This window comes from Telopea speciosissima, chromosome 5, assembly GCF_018873765.1.
Source record: "Telopea speciosissima isolate NSW1024214 ecotype Mountain lineage chromosome 5, Tspe_v1, whole genome shotgun sequence".
Taxonomy (NCBI): Eukaryota; Viridiplantae; Streptophyta; class Magnoliopsida; order Proteales; family Proteaceae; genus Telopea; species Telopea speciosissima.
This window is the reverse complement of record NC_057920.1, coordinates 2,079,528-2,100,830: the sequence shown is the minus strand read 5'-3', so window position 1 is coordinate 2,100,830 and position 21,303 is coordinate 2,079,528. Positions and strand designations below refer to the sequence as shown.

Genomic DNA, 21,303 nt, shown 5'->3' with positions numbered 1-21,303 from the left:
CACCAACATTTCAGAATCAAAGAGGAGGTGGTGTATTACTAAAATTATACTTTTACCCTTGTCACTTTCATTCGATAATACATTTGTGAAACCAATATGTGGTTAAGGGTAAAGAAAAAGGGTTCTTCTAGGCATTACTTGGACTAGTAAAATATAACGTTTCACTATTTGCCAAAATTTAGTCCCAAGTAAACAAGAAATCTTTCTCTTGTAGGCAGGTGGTCAATAGGTTGACCCTGCAAACCATCACGAGGCAGAGGCCCTTGCCCTCGTGTAGTGTCATCTTCATTGGAGGTTGAAGTCATCGAGATGCCGTTGGGTCTATGGTAGAGGTTGAACTTGGCAAGGGTGGTAGGAGGCAATTGGCGATGATGCACTCTAGGCGACGATCGATAGTGCAAGAGATAATGGCATGCCTATTGCTGTGCTCGTATGGGGAGAAGGAATTCCGAGTTAAGGTCATCATGATTGCAGGATCTGGCTCCTCTCCAGGGAGGCCAGCGCCCAGGGGTAATCCAAGGGTTGGGTCGTGCCGCACACATCTCGATGCATGCCTAAGGATGTGTGCAGTACAACCCAACGACTACATACTCCCTAGGCGTGCTGGGCTCCCTGGAGAGGAGCTCAATCCGCGATTGCAAGCGTGCAAATTTCAATCTTGTGAGATTTCTTGGGTACTGAGTCTACTGACTGACGTGTAATTGGATTATTGGAGAGCCACGCTCCTTGTCTCTGAATCATTCACAATGCGTTATTGGATGCTTGGATCTTCCCACATGGAAGCAAGCACAACGGCCAGCGCGGATGGCTTGGCGTGGGAATTGAGGTATTTTGTTGCAATTGATGTTGCTATAAAGCACTTGCATACCTTCATGACTGCCGCCCAAAGATCTTTCACCCTGATGTCGAGTCAGAAAATTAACATTAATGCCTTCTGGATGAAAATTTTCGAACAATTTTCACATTGGATTGTGGAAATTTATGGGGAAAGACAACCGAGGGTGGCATGGGTGAAGCAAGAGACCACAACAGTCATAGTTGTGATGCTATGTGCTCAAATGTCCCGGTACGTCGGTCCATCCCCACAGCCATAGGCAGAGAGATTAGATGCTTGGTTAGGCTCCACTTATGAGATGAGCACACAAGGTCAGTCGTGGGCCGGGATGGTTACTTATTTCCATCAGCCCATGACAGACTGAAGCCACTGAACCAAGATTGCCATCCATAAGTTCCAGCCTGGACTCAGGTTTTCCTTGGGAGAGTAGGCTCCTCCTCACTTATGAGCTCCCACAGCTGTGCGACAATCCTTGAGAAGGCTGGAAGTTATGTCCTTAAATGATTAAAATTTGTTATTTTAATTAAGTGAAGTATGAAACGTCTTTCCATGCACAATTTCAGATCAGAAGTCAAACGGTGCTTCCATTTACATTTTTCGTATCAAACAGATCGGTGATGGAATGGCCAGACGTTCCAAAGGTTACTATTTAGCTGCATTCCAGTTTCTTAATAGTCTGAACTCTGAACCAAAAGCTCCTACAAAAGGGAACACATTGTTTGACCAATGAAATTGTTCTCAGAAAAACCTCTAAGCAGTGAGCCCGAGCCCAATAGCATGAAAGAATACTGAACATCTTTACTGTACAAGTCTCACTATATTTACAGACGTTGGAATGAAATGGAGGCATCTAGGCACAATCCAAGTGATGACATAGACAACATTCATCTCTTCTTTTGCCGCTGCATAGAGAGCCTATTGTGAGGTCTGTGTCATGCATGGACCATCTGCAAGAACATGCCAACAAAGATTAGAGAGACAGAAGGTTCAAACAGACAACATTTAGTATGTGTGATCTGACTGTAGAGGATACGGATGACACCCTTCAAGTAGACTAAAAATTAATTCGACCAGTATCATGGTCGGATACCCCACCATTAAATCATCCACCTAGGCATGCAAAAAGTTGGCAGGACGATCACATTATCTATGATCATTTTTGGACCCCTCACCATTCTCTCTGACCATCCAGAAGGAAGCAATATAACTGGTTGGTTAATAAATCATCCAATTAGATGGCAGGATCTAACACTTCTGCACATGCACCACCGGTTCTGCTACATCATAGATAGACTGCCCAATGAATGAACATATATCCAAAGAGATTTCCATGAATGATATAAAACTCATAATATCACCAATTTAGCAATGCTGCGTATGATGAGGACAGCTGGCTTGAGGCTAGTACAGTAGAGCCTAGCCCTCGCAGGCCCCCAGGAGGTTTTGAGTTCGAGACCTCCTGTTCCTCATCTAGTCTCGGATCCCCCCCCCCACCACCCACCCCACCCAAAAAAAAAGGCTCCATATGATGAGTGTTGAGTCCACCATGAGTGCAAAGCATATCAATGATCAAGATATCACCACTTTTTTGGAAAAACAACCTAAAAATTAAATTTGTCTTTTCAACTTTTTTGTATTGCATTTCAGTAAATTTTTGTTCTTTTTATTCTTATGCAAATTTGTATTGCTTTGTAACAAATTCAAAAAATAAGCCCGAATGCAGCCACCATCATTTTTCCTTTTTTGAGGTTGGGGGTAGAGAGAACAGAAAGTAGTTCTAAATACAAAATCTTTCCAGGATGACAGTATTGTTTGTATTTTAAAAAAAAGGACAAACTCACCTAGATTCACTAACCCTTACCCACATCTCTTGGGGGTAAGCTACAGGAATCTGTGCCGGTTTCTACCATATCAATCAACTTATGGCAGTCCCTGCCATAAACTCATAAGCAGTCATGCATTTTCATACGAGGGATGGAAATGGGTCTTCTTAAACTGTTAAACGGGTGCCAGCCCTGTTCCAGCCCTACAGTGGCAGGTTTGGTAAAGCTTCATAGAGTTTATAGTCGGATTTAAGTTGGGTTTGGTTAAACCCATGCCAGAATTGGTTATGTTAAAACAAGAATTTATTAAGCGTAACAAGTTTGTGCAACAGAAAATAGAGAATGTGAACAGTATCTTCATCAATCCTGTCCTCGGTCAAACTGAGTCCACGGAGCTCTATGAAATCTCAATAAGAGAAACATCAGGGTTAAGAATTCGGAGTTCAAACCCAACAAAAACCTCGTTTATTTAGGGTCAAACAACTACCTACAAAATCATACATGGAGCTAGTAAACCATAAAGTTTCACAAAATAAGAAATAAGGTGGCTTATACTCAAGCTTTTGAAAGTCGCAAATACTGCCTAATTCTAGAATCTCTGGATTCCACTAGAAATTTTGATCTATCCACCAGTAGAAACTGCAATAACTACTGCTACTAATATAGGAATTTAATTCCTAACTAAAACAAAATTTAAAATCAAACTCCACACCTGTGAAAACTCCCTCGTATAATCTATTCCTGGTACTACTGAGTTCCCTTGAATGCATTTGTTTTGATTCTAGCATTCTTAGTCCTGCCGCTCATCAATCAAAACAGCCTAAATCTCAGTTACACTAATTTTACCTATAAGTAGCTTCTTTATTGTGAAATATTAAGCTTCGTAAAGCAAGGCTGGCCTTCTAAGTTCTAACTTCTAACCCTCTCATATATTCAGCGACTCAACAGAATCTATCTACTACACAATCTGGATGTGCTTCTCCACTTCATCTACAAAGCTCTAATTTTATGGTCAACGTCCTCTGCAATGTCTCCCTCTTTGTTGATGACTAACCAAGATAATGGGAATACTTGCTAATGTAGTCCTAGGTAGGAGTAATCCCACTAGGAGCCAGGGTAATAGGATCACTTAACAAGGCTGGCTGATTGGGACAACTTAGGCTAATTAGGGCAGAATTAGGGTTATGGTTAGGGTTTCGAGCTAGGGTTTTATTTGGTAATGATGTGCAGATTTTTAGGAGTCTATTAATGTAAGTTTGGTTTGATTTGGATGAAGTTGGAAATCTAGGGTTTTGGGTAGGATGCCTTATGAAAATAGGCTGTTTGTGGGATCTAGGGTCTAGGGGCAGAATCTCGGAAAAAGGCTTATAGGGTTTTAATAAGCAGGCTTAGGGGGTTCTAATGATGTAAAGAGGCAAGGGTTTGGATAAGGTTTCAAATTCTGCTGTAGGGGTAGAATTAAGTTGCAGGTTTAATGGAGGTTTTAGTGAGGTTTAATGGTGATGGAAGAAGAGTATAGATCAGGTTTGTGTAAGAGGGAGGAAAGGGCAACAAGATACTTACTGTAATGCAGATATAAGGCAGCAGCTTGAAGAAGCTTGAATTGAAAAAAAGACCTCCCGATCTACAAGATGCAAGGAGTCGATCGGAGTCCACCAATCCCTTCACCTTGATATTACACACAAGGCAACCTTGGTATTACTCACAAGGCACACTCACGATGGAGTAAAGGCAGCAACAAAGGCAGCCAGCATAAAGCTGAGTTTTATTAATCAAAATTCGTGTTCAATACTTGGCCCCCTTAGAACTTTATAAAAAAGACTCAAAATTAGATTTAGACACTAAAAAGGAATGACCTAACCCAATCCTTAACCTATTAGCTAACTTAAACTGACTAGGAAACTGAAATAGACCCAAAATAGAGTCTTAATGACTTAAAAACAACTTAAACTACTTAAACAAAGAAGATTCCCTACTAGCCAATAGGATATAAGATCCTCTTAGCCAATAGAATCACTTCATTTAAATTAGACCAATTGAACCAATTGGATGCAACCAATTTAACCCGGTTCAATTAAAAACACAAAATAAAAACTAAGTATGGACTAATCCCGTATGCAACCTATGTACCCCTAGTTTAGGCTCATTAAAGTGGCCTAATACATAGAAAACCCTTGGGAACAAAGGCCCAACATGTATATAACCCAACCTTAGGCTTATTTCTAAAGAAATAAGCCAATATCTATGATGAGCCTGCATCAACTCTCCCCAACTTGAAAAAATTCATCCTCGAATTTTGCAGTGATGAGGGAGAATCAACATGTGATGTGATTGGCAGCTTTAACCATCCCCAAACAAATTTCCGATGAGGCAGGAACATTGGGGATAAAGTCTTCAATGCGTGGAGCTTTCTCTTCGAAGAACCATGGTGGCATAACAAACTCTATGTGTTCTTTCTTTAGATCAGCAACAACTGTCAATGTTTCGTCCATAGAGCCTTCAGTTTTAGCAACCTTCTCATCTAATGCATGAGACACAAGCTCCACCTCTTCAAGAGCAGCATCTTGAAGGTCATTGTTTTCCTTTGGAATGCACTCAATCAACTTTTCATCTTCTACTGTTTCAGTTTTGTCTACCTTGTTCTCTTCAATGTATACCTCTTCAGTAGAATCTTCTACAATTGTGTTTTGGACCTCCACATTAATTTGATGGTCGAGCTTCTCAACCATGATCTCAACTACTGGTGCAGCTTGGTCTACTTGAATTTCTTTAGTTATAGGTTCTTGAATCTCTTCCACACAAACTGCGTTAGTAGAATCTTCTATTGGTACATCCGCCATTGGTGAAGCTTCATACACAATTGATGCTACTTGCGTTTGAGTGGACATGTTCAGCAGTCTCTGTGGTTGTACAGTCGATGTGGTCACCTTTGGTTGTAACCCTTTTAGAGTAAACAAATGGTATAGACGTTGTCGATCAGGTAGGACACACGAGTTGTTTTCAGGTTCAATCCAACCTTGTCGCTCGTCCAACCAATTGCAACCTACTACAATAAAGCTCCTTGGAGATGGTACCGGCTCACACCAAGCACCATCATGGTATGATGAACACCCAAATTTAACATAGACTTTACCTGTAGGCTCGATGCAAATTTCTCCTGATTGGGACAACATATCCACCACGGATTGTGAAATAATATTATTTCGTCTCCTCTCATCAACAACTAAGATGGTTGTACTCCCATTGGGTAGACGAACTGGGGTCTTGAAAACGAAGGGAGGTGGGTCTTTCAAGGCTTGGTTGGAGCTTCCCTCCGCCATGGCTCTGATACCAATTTAATGTAGTCCTAGGTAGGAGTAATCCCACTAGGAGCCAGGGTAATAGGATCACTTAACAAGGCTGGCTGATTGGGACAACTTAGGCTAATTAGGGCAGAATTAGGGTTATGGTTAGGGTTTCGAGCTAGGGTTTTATTTGGTAATGATGTGCAGATTTTTAGGAGTCTATTAATGTAAGTTTGGTTTGATTTAGATGAAGTTGGAAATCTAGGGTTTTGGGTAGGATGCCTTATGAAAATAGGCTGTTTGTGGGATCTAGGGTCTAGGGGCAGAATCTCGGAAAAAGGCTTATAGGGTTTTAATAAGCAGGCTTAGGGGGTTCTAATGATGTAAAGAGGCTAGGGTTTGGATAAGGTTTCAAATTCTACTGTAGGGGTAGAATTAAGTTGCAGGTTTAATGGAGGTTTTAGTGAGGTTTAATGGTGATGGAAGAAGAGTATAGATCAGGTTTGTGTAAGAGAGAGGAAAGGGCAGCAAGATACATACTGTAATACAGATATAAGGTAGCAGCTTGAAGAAGCTTGAATTGAAAAAAAGACCTCCCGATCTACAAGATACAAGGAGTCGATCGGAGTCCACCAATCCCTTCACCTTGATATTACACACAAGGCAACCTTGATATTACTCACAAGGCACACTCACGATGGAGTAAAGGCAGCAACAAAGGCAGCAAACATAAAACTGAGTTTTATTAATCAAAATTCGTGTTCAATACTTGCCCCCCTTAGAACTTTATATAAAAGACTCAAAATTAGACTTAGACACTAAAAATGAATGGCCTAACCCAATCCTTAACCTATTAGCTAACTTAAACTGACTAGGAAACTGAAATGGACCCAAAATAGAGTCCTAATGACTTAAAAACAACTTAAACTACTTAAACAAAGAAGATTCCCTACTAGCCAATAGGATATAAGATCCTCTTAGCCAATAGGATCACTTCACTTAAATTAGACCAATTGAATCAATTGGATGCAACCAATTTAACCCGATTCAATTAAAAACACAAAATAAAAACTAAGTATGGACTAATCCCGTATGCAACCCATGTACCCCTAGTTTAGGCTTATTAAAGTGGCTTAATACATAGAAAACCCTTGGGAACAAAGGCCCAACATATATATAACCCAACCCTAGGCTTATTTCTTTAGAAATAAGCCAATATCTATGATAAGCCTGCATCACTTGCACTCTGTTGTCTCTTGATCGTAGATCTTATTTCTAATAAAATAGCACTCCATATACTTTAAGGTAAGGGCGTATCTCGGTGCAACGGTAAGGTTGCTCCATTGCAACCTAGTAGTCGCAGGTTTGAGTTGGGAAACAGCCTCTCCACGAAGCGTGAGTAAGGCTGCGTACATTGTGACCCTCCACAGACTCCACAGTGGCAGGAGCCTCATGCATTGGGTACGCAATTTATATACTTTGTTTTAGTCCAACACATCTTGGAACAATTTGTTTATTTGATAGGCAACATTCCCAATCAAAATAAAAATTTATTAAAGACGAAAAAGAAGACAAGTATGAATCTCTTGATGAAGGATACAAATCATATAGAAGTCTAAACCACCATTAATGATAGAAAAAGCCAATCTGATGCAGATGCATTCAACATTAATACCGTATGGAGGCCTATACGCAAGCTTGGGAGGCCCACAAGGTGTTGGTGGCAATCCAATGGGATGAAATTGACCTTTGGGTAGTTATATTATAGGTTGGGTCTTTTATTTTTTGGGATTCATTGTAATGTGTCTAATTTATAAGCCCATAATGTTGGGGTAAAGTTAATACACAGGATTAGCAGTTAAATTAAGTATTTGGGTTAGATTAGGATAAGAGTTAGATAGAGTTCTACTTTAGTTTATTTACTTCATTCAATGTGTTAGAAGGATTAGGAGTCCTTCTATGTGTCAATCTAAGAATTTTAGGTCTTTATATAAGTAATACACCTACATCAATTGGAGATGATTTGAGTAAAGAATATGAGTTCTTAAAGTGTTTGAGCTAGGCATACGGGATTGGTATCCCAGGCCTGATTTCTTCTCTTTTCTTATGTTTTCTTGTCCTCTCTTCTTCTCCATTGATTACAAAGTTAGTTTCTGAAATTCTGCTCTATTCTTCTTTTCTTTCCTATTATGAATTTCTGTTTCAAGTTCTAATTACAGTTCTGGCTTCAAAATCTGAAGTTTCCAATCGAATTCTGAAATCCTACCAAAACAATAAAACTAAACTTCTTCAAATCTGAGATTTCTGAATCTGTTTTCTGTCTCTGATTTCTCGACTGTATAGCCGCTTAACTCCTTTAACTGAATTCTGTTTTAGATCCTTAATATGTCGATCAATTCTGCAGCTTTCTTGCTTTCCTACTTCCAGTTGATTTGCTTGTCCATCAAATTAAGATCATCTTTTGCAAACCTATTATGCTGACTAGTTAGAGCAATCAACCAGAATTTGACACATGAAATTTGTTTTGGTTGAGTTACTCAATTTTCTCTTAATCTGGTTCTTATTCCTATACTTGTGATCCTATCACAAGCTAATCTCCCACTGGAATTCCCTGGTTTGGGATTAGCACTGCATTACAATCACTTCTAAATCCAATCTACCCACCCCCACATAACTATTGGGGCATTTGTTTTGTCCAATTAATGAGAAAAGAATCAAATACGAACACATATCCTTGGGACACTTCTGGTGTTATCTTCAAATAATCGTCTTAGGGATGTATAATTTTTCTTCTTCTTTCCAAACTACTTCATAAAATAAACATGTAAATCCACACACACACACACATGAAAGTAGAGTTTTACCAGATTTGAGAAGTTTCTGCCATTCAACGTCATCATTGCTGCTTCAGCAAAGGCTTGTGCTGCTTCTGCATCAGCTTCTGCAGCCTCAGCCTGCCGTGTAGCCTCTTCAGCTTCAGCCATGGCCGCTTCTGCCTCCGCAACTGCCTGTGCAGCAGCAACAGCAGCCTCCTTTGCAGTCATGTGTCGCATCTTTGCCAGTTCTGCATCAACCTGGGATCTAGTAAAAATCTGCATGTAATCTTTTTCTGAATCTCTTCTTCCCTCAATTAGTGGCAATCCAGAGCTGTTTCTTCTTCCTTCCAAGAAAACCGAGGTTGGTGTTGTTCTGTACTTACGGTTTACCTTTCAAAAGAATCACAATCACCCATAAGTAACCACTCCAAAAGGGCATATAAATAAGAAGTGAAAGATACAAAATAGGTCATAAATCAAGTGCTCAGATAAAAACTATGTTCAGCACTTGATCCAGCTACCTGTGGTTCCAAACCAATCAAAATCCAATCTGAACTTGACCAAGATGAGTCCACTCCGCACATTTCTTGAGTACTTGTTCAAAATACTTAAAATAAAACTAAAAATGAAGAACAGATCATCTTGCAGAAGCCATGAGACTGTCAGCCAAGCTAATTATCAAATAATGGTACCCGAACATGCATGCCCATGGACTGTGATCTCATTAACCAAGTTTCCACCACCCACCCCAAAATAACTTTAATCATCAGTCCTTTTAAGCATCAAGTAATACAGTTTGAATGTTTTTAGATCATTGACATTTACTGGATATAATATTCCAATACACTATCCATATCCTTAATGAATATATTCTTTGTTGGATAACCTAGAGGGGGGGGTGAATAGGTTATCACTAATGAATTTATGTCCTTCTGAAATTTTCTTTGAAATTAAACAAGATGGATAGAAATAAAATGCGCAAATAGAAGGACACACCAAAATTATAGTGGTTCGGCTAAACTTAGCCTGCGTCCACTCCTCTCAACCTTGAGAGAATTCACTAGTTCCTTCATTTCAATACAGTAGGTGGGAAGAACACATTTACAATATTTTTCCATGGGATAAGAGGATCCCAATCTTTTAAGGATAAGAGAATCCGAAATCTTTTAAGGATAAGAAAATCCTTGCAATGCCTAAGTACAGTCTAGGCCAATGCAAACAATGCTTTATACACTTAAAAGCATAAACAAATACAAAGAGAATAAAGGTAGAAATACCTAAGCAAGGAGTGTGATGTGTACTTCTTGCAAGTGCCAAATAATGCGAATGAATGCTTGCACAATGAAGACCTTCTTTAAGAACTATGCCTTAGTGAGGAAGCTTGGGAAGGTCTTTTAAACTTTGAAGTCAAACCTTGATTAATGTAGATGGAGACAAGACTTCAATTATGAGAGCAATTATCACTTTTCACCTTTCTCAAAAGTAAGATTTTGGACTACAGTGGATAGGTGAAAAGGACTGACATGTTCTCTATTTATATGCTCATTAATGGCCTTTAGAACATGTGCAAAACGTGCTCTAACGGATCTATTTTTGACCTATCCGGTCGACCTGAAGATTGATCCGGTCAACCGGATCATAGCCGTTGGAGGGCAGTAGGGTCATCCGGTCGACCGGATCAATTCTGGGAACGTACCAGTGAGGCCACTGCCAGATCCGGTCGATACATACACTGTGATCCGGTCGATCGGATCACAGACCGGATCCTAGTCTTGGCTTGATTCAGACAGTATGCCTGTGGGGATTGGTCCGGGGCTTTTTCCAACTAACTCCAACATGTTTTAAGGATCAAGGAGAGTTCAAGTTTAACCTCCTAAGGTCTCTAAATGATGCATATGCTTTTTCATTTATCTTATGCAAATGCGATTACAAGTAAGCAGTGTTGTATGTCTAAGTATGTGCACACGAGCATCTTGATCTTGAAGAAGGTCTTGGTATCTTTCTTCGAGTGATGTTCTTCAATCTTCAAAAGATCTTCCAAGATCTTCTTTTCTTGAAAAGCTTAGCATGTCTTTGATATCTTGATCGTCATGGCTTTGTCCTGAACATCTCGACTTCATACTATATGTCTTCAACTCTTTTGACTTTATTAGCCCTGTTGACATATAAGCATATACAAGACCTTGTCTGATATGTTTGTTATCATCAAAACAATTATAGAGATAGGGTAGGATTCCCCAACAATCTCCCCCTTTTTGATGATGACAGACATATGATTTGGTAACAACATAGCAACCAAAAATAATGCCGCAATATAATCAATTAAAGCAATCAAGTGCATTCATAAACAATAAAGCATGTTCCAAATCATAAAATTTCTTCTCCCCCTTTGTCACAACAAAAAGGAGTAGAGAAGGCTCCCCCGGCAATATAGAACCACATGCAGCAAATATCTAATAAAGAAGATAATGCACCATATAAAAAGTCAACCACAGAGTTATAAAAGTTTAAAAACACATAGTCAAAAGCACTCTCCCCCTAGAGATGTGCAGTACCTAAAAGTCATACCAAAAGTAAAGCAGTAGTTTTAAGATATTACAACCCAAATTGTCTATAAGAGGAGCATAAATGCAGTAAACAAAGCATCTGGAGGAGGAGGAGAAATGTGAAAATGCTGAGTGATCATCCTAAGCTGATCCATGATCGCCTTGTTGTCTCCACGAAGTGCAATGAACTGAGCATCAAAGCCCTAGAGGTGAGAGTCAAGCTTCTCCTGATAGGCAGCAAACTCAGCCCTTATCACATATTCTTCATCTTCACTTTCAACATCATCATCAACATCGCTCTCAACAATGGATGAAGAGGCTTGCTTACGCCTAGCTTGACGGTGAGGAGGAGGAGCATCAGGTGCACTGGTAGGAATGGCCATTTTCTTCAAAGTAGAAGTATCAATGGCAGTAGGATTTGTGGAGGGAACTTCATCAGAGAGATCAACTTCAAAGTTTTTGAAGATAATAGTCAAGAGACGACTATAGGGGAGGCTAGCCTTGGAATCTCTTTCAGCAGCCAATTCTATTGTCTTCATAATCACATAGGGAAGACGGATTTTATGGGTGTTGGCGATGCACCAAATGAGATGGGCTTGAAAACGAGTGACTGCATCTCTATGTCCTCCAAGAGGAAGAATATTATAGGTGAGAATCAAATTCACAACTCTAGTGATATCACCCAAATGAATAGCGGTAAGTCCCTTTGTTTCACCCAAGTAATTCTTAAAAATGGCTCCATATATTTCATCAACGTTCATAAATCCTTCAGGAGAGGTTTTAGTGCGGAGATACTTGCGGTCTCCAGAATCATCAACCCCAATCATTTGGGCAAGTTCCACAGTGTCAAAAGAAATGTATTTGCCCTTAACTAGGGAGGTGATGGTATAGTCACCTTCAACACCAACAACCTTGAGATTGCAATAGAATAGTTGAACAAGCCTAATGCAGGCTTTCTCTTGGGGATAGAGAATGGAATCCCAACTCAACATCTCAAATAAACTATTTATCTCACAAGGAAGAATGGCATTGAGTTCGGTAACACTTTCTAGCCTTTCTCGAATGAGTTTCTTTAATTGGAATTCCTTCCACCAAATCGATGCCTCTTTGGAGATGAATAAACTTCCATCATATTGATCCTTCTTTGAAGCAACCGCCTTTCTCTTCTTTGAGGGTTCTCCTTTGGAAGCCATAGAGAGCAAGGGCTTTGGAGAAATAGGGATTTGAAGAGATTGGGAAGAGAAGAAGGGAAAAACTTAGAGATTTGATGGTAAGAGTGAGATTGGATCATCAATAGAGCAAAGAACTTCAAGGGTTTTTGGAAGATTTTTCCCTAGAAACTCAAAAGAGGGTTTTTGGAGAGGAGAGACAGAAGTTTAGGCGAGTTTGGAATGAGCCAAAAGACCCACGGATTGGGTTAAAAACCAATCTGTCCACGATCCAGTCGATCGGATGACCTAAATTATGCATTTTAAGCCGGCCCGGCCCAAAATTTGATTGTAAGACCTATTTGGGCGAAATCCAAGGAATGTGACTTAATCAAACGGATTACACATACCTAATTCCCATCGAAGAGTGCAAAATCATTCTTCGGACAAACGTTTGGTGAAGATGTCGGCGACTTGTTTTTCAGTCTCAATGTGTTCGAGGACTACTTCACCCTTCTGGACAGTGTCTCGAAGAAAATGATGGCGGATATCTATATGCTTTGCTCTTGAGTGAAGAATAGGGTTTTTGCTCAAGTTGATGGCACTGGTGCTATCACATAGAATTTTGGAGGGATTGAATGAGAGTCCATAATCGAGAAGAGTTTGACGCATCCAAAGTATTTCAGCACAACACCTGCCAACTGCAATATATTCAGCTTCGGTAGTAGAGAGTGCCACACAGTTTTGTTTCTTGTTGAACCAAGAAAAGAGACATGATCCAAAAAAATGGCAAGTACCACTTGTGCTCTTGCGATCAATATGACAACCAGCAAAATCAGCGTCAGAAAAGCTAAGTAATTCAAAATCATTGTACATTGGATACCATAATCCTATGTTGACAGTGCCTTTTAAGTACTTGAAAATTCTTTTAACTAGCACTTAAGTGTGCTTGCATAGGACTAGCCTGAAATCTAGCACATGCACATACACTAAACATGATATTTGGTCTGCTTGCAGTTAAATATAACAAACTTCCAATCATACCTCGGTAACGAGTAGGATCCATAGGGGTTCCATTTTCATCTTTTGAGAGACTGATCGAGGTGCTCATGGGAGTGTTAGAGGCCTTTTGGGAATTAATATCAAATTTCTTTAGCAACTCTTTAATATATTTAGATTGATTGATAAAAATAACATTTTCAGTTTGTTTGATCTGAAGGCCCAAAAAGAAGTTGAGTTCACCCATTAAACTCATTTCAAACTCACTCTTCATGCAATTACTAAATTCAATACATAAAGATTCATCAGTAGCACCAAATATAATATCATCCACATATATTTGCACTATAATTAAATCAGAGCCCTTATGTTTAACAAACAATGTAATGTCTATCTTACCAATGATATAAGCATTTTCAATCAAAAAGGTCTTTAGTCTGTCATACCATGCTCTTGGTGCCTGTTTAAGTCCATACAAGGCTTTCATTAATCTAAAAACATGATCAGGATGAGAACAACTTTCAAAACCTAGAGGTTGAAAGACATACACTTCTTCAATAAAACCATTCAAGAAAGCATTTTTCACATCCATTTGAAAAAGTTTAAAATTTTTATGACAAGCAAATGCTAGGAGCATTCTAATGGCTTCTAATCTAGCAACAGGGGCATATGTCTCATCAAAATCGATTCCCTCTTGCTGATAGTATCCTTGAGCCATTAGTCTAGCTTTATTTTTTACCGCAATGTCATTTTCATCTAACTTATTTCTGAACACCCATTTTGGGTTTTGGCACAAGCTCCCAAACATCATTTCTTTCGAATTGATGTAGTTCTTCTTGCATGGCCAAAATCCAATCATTATCCAAAAGAGCTTCTTTTATGTTCTTAGGTTCTACCATGGACAGAAATGCAGCAAAATTGCAAGTGTTTTGAAGTTTAGACCTAGTTTGAACACTAGATTCCAAGTCACCAATGACTTGTTCTTATGGATGATTCTTTAATGGTCTAACTTCTTTAGGAAGTTCCGAAGGATTTTTTTTGGAAGTTTCTACATGAGAATCTTCATCTTCTTTCAAAGAAGTGGTCTTAACCCTTTTAGAGATTTTAGAAATGACATCCTCATCCTCATCAACTAGAGGTTTCTATTTTTCTTTTAGAGGAGAGATATCAAATCTAATGTTCATAGATTCCTCTACACCTAAGGTGTTTTTGTTGAATACTCTATAGGCACGGCTATTGCTAGAGTACCCAAGAAAAATGCCTTCATTTGATTTTTCATCAAATTACCTTTGGAGTCTTTGGTATTCAAAATAAAGCATTTACAACCAAAATTTTGAAAATAATCAACTTTAGGCTTCTTTCCAAAATATAACTCATAAGGTGTTTTAGATAAAAAATTTCGAATCAAAACACAATTTAAAACATAACATGCAGTATTCACAACTTCAACCCAAAAATATTTAGGTATAGAATATTCATTAAGCATAGTCGGGGCTATCTCTTGAAGAGATCTATTTTTCCTTTCAACAACCCCATTGGATTGGGGAGTTTTTGGAGCAGAGAAATTATGAGTGATGCCTTCATCATCACAATATTTTCCAAACTGGTTTGAGTTGTCAAACTCACCACCATGATCACTTCTTATTGTAGTGACCAAATAGCCATTTTGGTTTTAAATTTTCTTACACAGTTTTGAAAACTCATCAAAAACCTCATTTTTATGTCTAAGAAAGCAAGTCCAAGTATATCTAGAATAATCATCAACAATCACAAGAGTATATACTTTACCACTCAGGCTTGGAGTAGGAATAGTGTCAAAAAGATCCAAATGGAGAAGTTCAAGTGGTCTAGCAGTTGAAACAAAGTTCTTAGATTTATGAGAAACTTTAACTTGTTTACCCTTTTGGCATGCATCACAAAAATAATTCTTGTCAAACTTTAGTTTGGATAAGTTGCAGACAAAATCCTTGGAAGCTATTGATTGAATCAATTTGATATTTATATGTCCAAGTTTTCTATGCCACACACTTGAATCTTCATAGGAAACCAAACAAGTATTGCTAGAACTAGCTTCATCAATGATACAGGTATATATGTGATTATTTCTAGTTCCTTTCAATACTACTTTGTTATTTGCATCCAAAACTAGGCAATGTGAAACATCAAAACTTACTTTATATCCAACACTACATAATTGACTTACACTAAGTAGGTTGTAGGCAAGTTTGTTTACCAGATAGAAGTTTGAGATGGTAGTACCTCCTATATTGATTTTTCCAATGTCAATTATCTTTCCTTTGCCATTATCTCTAAAGGTCACCCATCCTCCATCATATTTTCTCAACTTTGTAAATAATTTTGTATTTGCAGTCATATGCTTGGAGCATCCACTGTCGATGTACCATTCAACTTGTCTTTTGCTCTTCAAACATACCTACAAAACAAAGCTTACACATGCATTGGTCCCCACAATCTGTTGGGTCCACTGTTGTTAGAGTTGAGAGATTCCTTAGGTACCCAAACTGTCTTGTATTTAGGCTATAGTTTGTGTCCGGAACACAGTTCTTAGGTCGTTGGTACCTAGGGTCACAAATGTCAAATGGAGATGGTGCCCTTTTCTGCCTTTGTGACCTTTGCCACTCGAAGGAGTTTTGAGTCCTTCTACCTCTTTGGAATCTTTGATGGTCATAAGGTCTATATGAGTTATACTTCATATATGGCCTATGGTTTGGTTGAGGTCTATATCTTCTTTCCATTGAGTATGGAACATATAGTCTATGATATTGGCCTTGGGGTCTTTAAGGAATATATTCTCTTTGGGGTCTATTCCTTCTTTGAGAGGTCTATTGAAATGCATGATAACGTTAATTTTTATACCTTTGATTGTTGTACCTTTGATTTCTTGAAGAGAGAGCATGAGAAGTTGACGTTTGACCTTGATATGTTCTTTCCTTTACCACTTTTTCTTTACCTTTGGCATGGTATAGGATTTTCCCATTATAGCCTAGTCCTTCCTTGTCTTGTGATGGTTTTTGAGGTGTACCAAAGAGAGTATCCAATGATTTTTGGCCCTTGGTGAAGGTGAGCAAGGCCGACGTCAATTCCTCCTTTTCTCTTTCAAGTTGAGCAATATAAATGTGTAGGTCATCTATTTTATTATTTAACTCTATCACTTCTTTCTCTAAAAAGGAGTTCGAAGCTTCAAGCTTACGGCTTGCCTCATAGAGAGCTTCAAATCCCTTTTCAATATCATTTTCATCAATGTCATCCGTATTTATTTCTTCAATAGAATCACTATATTTAGAATTGGAAGTAAGACAGGCTGAACTTACCTCAATGTCCTCTTCTGTTGCCATGAGAGCTAGATTTGTGACTTCTTCATCAGAATCTCCCACTACTTCTTCTTCGTTTGAGTCCCATGAAATTTCAGCGGCATACGCTTTCTTCTTATCTTGTCCTTTTGGGCACTCAGTTCTGAAGTGTCTGGACTTTCTGCACTCATAGCAAACAATATCTTTCTTAGAAGGAAGAGTTTTGTCTTTGGTAGGATTCTTACCTTTGCTTGCTTGTCCCTTATTGAAGTATTTGCCTCCTTTCTTTTTGAGGAATTTTTGGAATTTCTTTGTAATGAGGGACATTTTTTTTCTGAAAATGTGATGTCCTCTTCTTCATTGCTCTCTTCATTAGTGGTTTTGAGAGCTATGGTCTTCTTCTTTGGTTCTTTTATTTCAAACCATCTTTCATCTCCATTCAATTCGACTTCGTAAGTAAGAAGAGATCCAAGCAATTCGTCCAGGCTCACTTTGTCGAGGTCCTTTGCTTCATTAATGGCTATTACTTTTGGTCTCCACTTGGGGGGAAGTGACCTGAAAATTTTCTTTACATTTTCGGACTTGGTATATGTTTTACCCAAGCCCTTCAACTTGTTGGTAATGTTAGTAAAACGCAAAAACATACTTGAAATACCCTCATTTTCTAACATTTTAAACAATTCATACTCATGCACAAGTTCATCAATTTTAGATTCCTTTACTTGTGAGGTTCCTTCATATGAAACCACAAGTGTGTCACAAATCTCTTTAGCCATTTCACACATGGCTATCTTATCAAATTCGGAATCAGTCAAGGCATACTATAGGAAGGTGATAGCCTTGAAATTGTACTGAATTTTCTCCTTTTCAGCAAGAGTTAATTCAGAGGTTTCCTTAGGAACACTTTCACCATCTACAATCTTATTGAAAGAATAAGGTTCATGTTCAATTACATGCCAAACTTCTAGATTATGAACACATGTGAAGTTGTGGAATCTAATTTTCCAATAAAGAAAATTATCTCCATTAAACAATGGGGGTCTAGAGACATTTTGTCCCTCAAGAGGATTGGTGTAATTAGATCCCATTCATCTTCTTAGTCTCGATCAAAATGAGCTCCCGCTCTGATACCACATGTTGGATAACCTAGAGGGGGGGGTGAATAGGTTATCACTAGTGAATTTATGTCCTTTTGAAATTTTCTTTGAAATTAAACAAGATAGATAGAAATAAAATGCGCAAATAGAAGAACACACCAAAATTATAATGGTTCAGCTAAACTTAACCTACGTCCACTCCTCTCAACCTTGAGATAATTCATTAGTTCCTTCCTTTCAGTACAGTAGGTGGGAAGAACACCTTTACAATCTTTTTTCACGGGATAAGAGGATCTCAATCTTTTAAGGATAAGAGAATCCGAAATCTTTTAAGGATAAGAGGATCCTTGCAATGCCTAAGTACAGTCTAGGCCAATGCAAACAATGCTTTATACACTTAAAAGCATAAACTAATACAAAGAGAATAAAGGTAGAAATACCTAAGCAAGGAGTGTGATGTGTACTCCTTACAAGTGCTAAATGATGCGAGTGAATGCTTGCACAATGAAGACCTTCTTTAAGAACTATGCCTGGGAAGGTCCTTTAAACTTTGAGGTCAAACCTTGATTAATGTAGATGTAGACAAGACTTCAATTATGAGAGCAATTATCACTTTTCACCTTTCTCAAAAATAAGATTTTGGACTGTAGTAGATAGGTGAAAAGGACTAACATGTTATCTATTTATAGGCTCATTAATGGCCTTTAGAACATGTGCAAAACGTGCTCTAATGGATCTATTTTTTACCCATCCAGTCGACCTGAAAATTGATCCGGTCGGCCGTTGGAGAAACTAGTAGTTAAAAACTAGCCGTTGGAGGGCAGTAGGGCCATCTGGTCGATGTCCGATCGACCGGATCATCATCCCACTTAATCCGGTCAACCGGATCAATTCTGGGAACGTACCAGTGAGGCCATTGCCAGATCCGATCGATACATACACTGTGATCCGGTCGCGATCGGATCACAGACCGGATTCTAGTCTTGGCTTGATTCAGACAGTATGGCTGTGGGGATTGGTCCGGGGCTTTTTCCAACTGACTCCAACATGTTTTAAGGGTCAAGGAGAGTTCAAGTTTAACCTCTTAAGGTCTCTAAATGATGCATATGCTTTTTTATTCATCTTATGCAAATGTGATTACAAGTATGCAGTGTTGTGTGTCTAAGTATGTGCACACGAGCATCTTGATCTTGATGAAAGTCTTGGTCTCTTTCTTCGAGTGATGTTCTTCAATCTTCAAAAGATCTTCCAAGATCTTCTTTTCTTGAAAAGCTTAGCATGCCTTTGATATCTTGATCTCCACCGCTTTGTCCTGAACATCTCAACTTCATACTATATGTCTTCTACTCTTTTGACTTTATTAGCCCTGTTGACATATAGACATATACAAGACCTTGTCTGATATGTTTGTTATCATCAAAACAATTATGGAGATGGGGTAGGATTCCCTAACATTCTTATCAAATAAAAATACTTTTTCTGTTAACTGCCAATATAAATATAAAGATAGTAAGATAGTAGTAACAAAGGATAAATTTACCCCATGAATAAAGTATCGGTAACCAAGTTTGTGTCAGAACACCAAAATAATTTCAATCATCAGTTCCATCAAACATCAAGTAATACAAATATGAATATCTTTGAATTGTCAATATACAATTGATCTTCACTGAATACAAGTTAAATATCTTTTTCATCACCATGATGAATCTATCTTCACTGGTACACGGTTTTTGTCTTTTTCATAAATGACAATATGAAATCTTAAGAAGAAAGAGAGAGAGAGAGAGAGAGAAGAAAAGAATTTTCCATTCTTCATTTTTCCTGTTGAGCTGGATGGTTCCTTTGAATGTAATTCCAGCATCTTTCAAGAGTTTAGAAAAACTGACCTTTTTTCCCTATTAGATATCAAAAAGATTTTACTGCCAAAAGGGATACAAAGCATAGTGTACAACACCAACAAAAATGGCTTGAAGGATATAGAACCACATAACACGGACATACAAGGAGACTGTATTAGCTCCTCCCCTAGCAAACTCATCAGCAATAAAATTGGCCAATTACGTCCTTTGAGTCACAGAAATTTGCTTGAAGTTGTAATTGTAACAGAACTGAAGCTAAAAACTAACCTGCAGCAAGACAACTAGAAGAAGAAAGCAAAGAAGAAAGAGTAAAACCGAGAGAGAGAAGACTTCTCACGATTTAGTCATTCAACTAAATCGTGAGAGGCAGGTTTATTTATAATAGAACTTTAAGTGAATTACAATAGAAAATACCCAAAATACCCTTGAGACACTAATTAGAACTAATTAGAAAGAACCATAGAAGACATAAATAACCCCAAACAACTAAACACGATAATCTTAACACTCCCCCTCAAGCTGGAGCGTAGACATCACCAAGATCCAGCTTGGAACAGCCACTTGCAAACTGTGGGCAAAACAAAGCTTTGGTAAACATATCTCCAAGCTGAAACTGGGATCGAACAAAAGGAGTAGTAATCAACTTCTTTAGAACAGCATCACGAACAAAATGACAGTCAACTTCAATGTGCTTGGTTCGTTCATGAAACACAGGGTTGTTGGCAATATAGATAGCAGCCTGGTTATCACAGTACATCTCCATGGGCTGATCACTGAAATAACCAAGCTCATGAGTAAAGGAACGAACCCACATCAATTCAGCAGCTGTGTGAGCCATAGCTCTGTACCCAGCCTCTGCACTGGAATGAGCAACAGTAGTAGTCTGTTTCTTGCTCTTCCAAGTAACCAAGTTACCACCAAAGAAAGTACAATAACCTGTAGTAGATCTACGATCACCATCAGAGCCAGCTCAATTGGCATCAGAAAATCCAATAATGCTAGTGTATCCATGACGGCGATAGACAAGCCCCTTGCCAGGAGCACCCTTAAGGTAACGTAAAATACGACAAGCAGCCTCCCAATGAACTTGCTTAGGTGTCTGCATGAACTGACTGATAACACCCACAGCAAAAGAAATATCAGGACGAGTAACTGTAAGATAGATAAGTCTACCGACCAGGCGTCGACACTGATGTAGATCACTAAAGTCTGTGTCATCAGAAGCACCAAACTTGACATGAGGATCCATAGGAGTATCAATAGGTTTACAACCCATCATACCTGTCTAATCAAGTAAATCAAGAACATACTTCCTTTGGGACAAACTTAGACCGCGAGAACTGCGAACAACCTCAATGCCAAGAAAATACCTGAGGTTACCCAAATCCTTAATCTGAAAATTGTCAAGTAGACATGTCTTCACCTGTGCAATCCCAGAAGCATCATTACCAGTAATAATAATATCAACATACTGCTAAGATGACCACATTAGACCCCTGTCGTCTAACAAAGATAGAGTGATCAGAGTAGCACTGAGAAAATCCACAACCAGCAACAACACTGCTAAATTTATCAAACCAGG

General features: G+C 38.6%; 1 protein-coding gene across 4 annotated transcripts in view; it reads right to left on the bottom strand.

Annotated features, from left to right (window-relative positions):
- Window positions 1-1,618: 1,618 nt before the first annotated feature.
- Window positions 1,619-21,303, bottom strand: part of LOC122662418 (telomere repeat-binding factor 1-like) — a 35,512-nt gene continuing 15,827 nt past the window's right edge. For all 4 annotated transcript variants that reach the window (XM_043858043.1, XM_043858046.1, XM_043858044.1 and 1 more), the window contains 2 exons: window positions 8,807-9,148; window positions 1,619-1,782 (listed from right to left, as the gene is read on the bottom strand). In XM_043858043.1, the coding sequence (XP_043713978.1) occupies window positions 1,768-1,782; window positions 8,807-9,148 (357 nt within the window). In that variant the 3' untranslated portion in view covers window positions 1,619-1,767. The remainder of the gene's footprint in view (window positions 1,783-8,806; window positions 9,149-21,303) is intronic.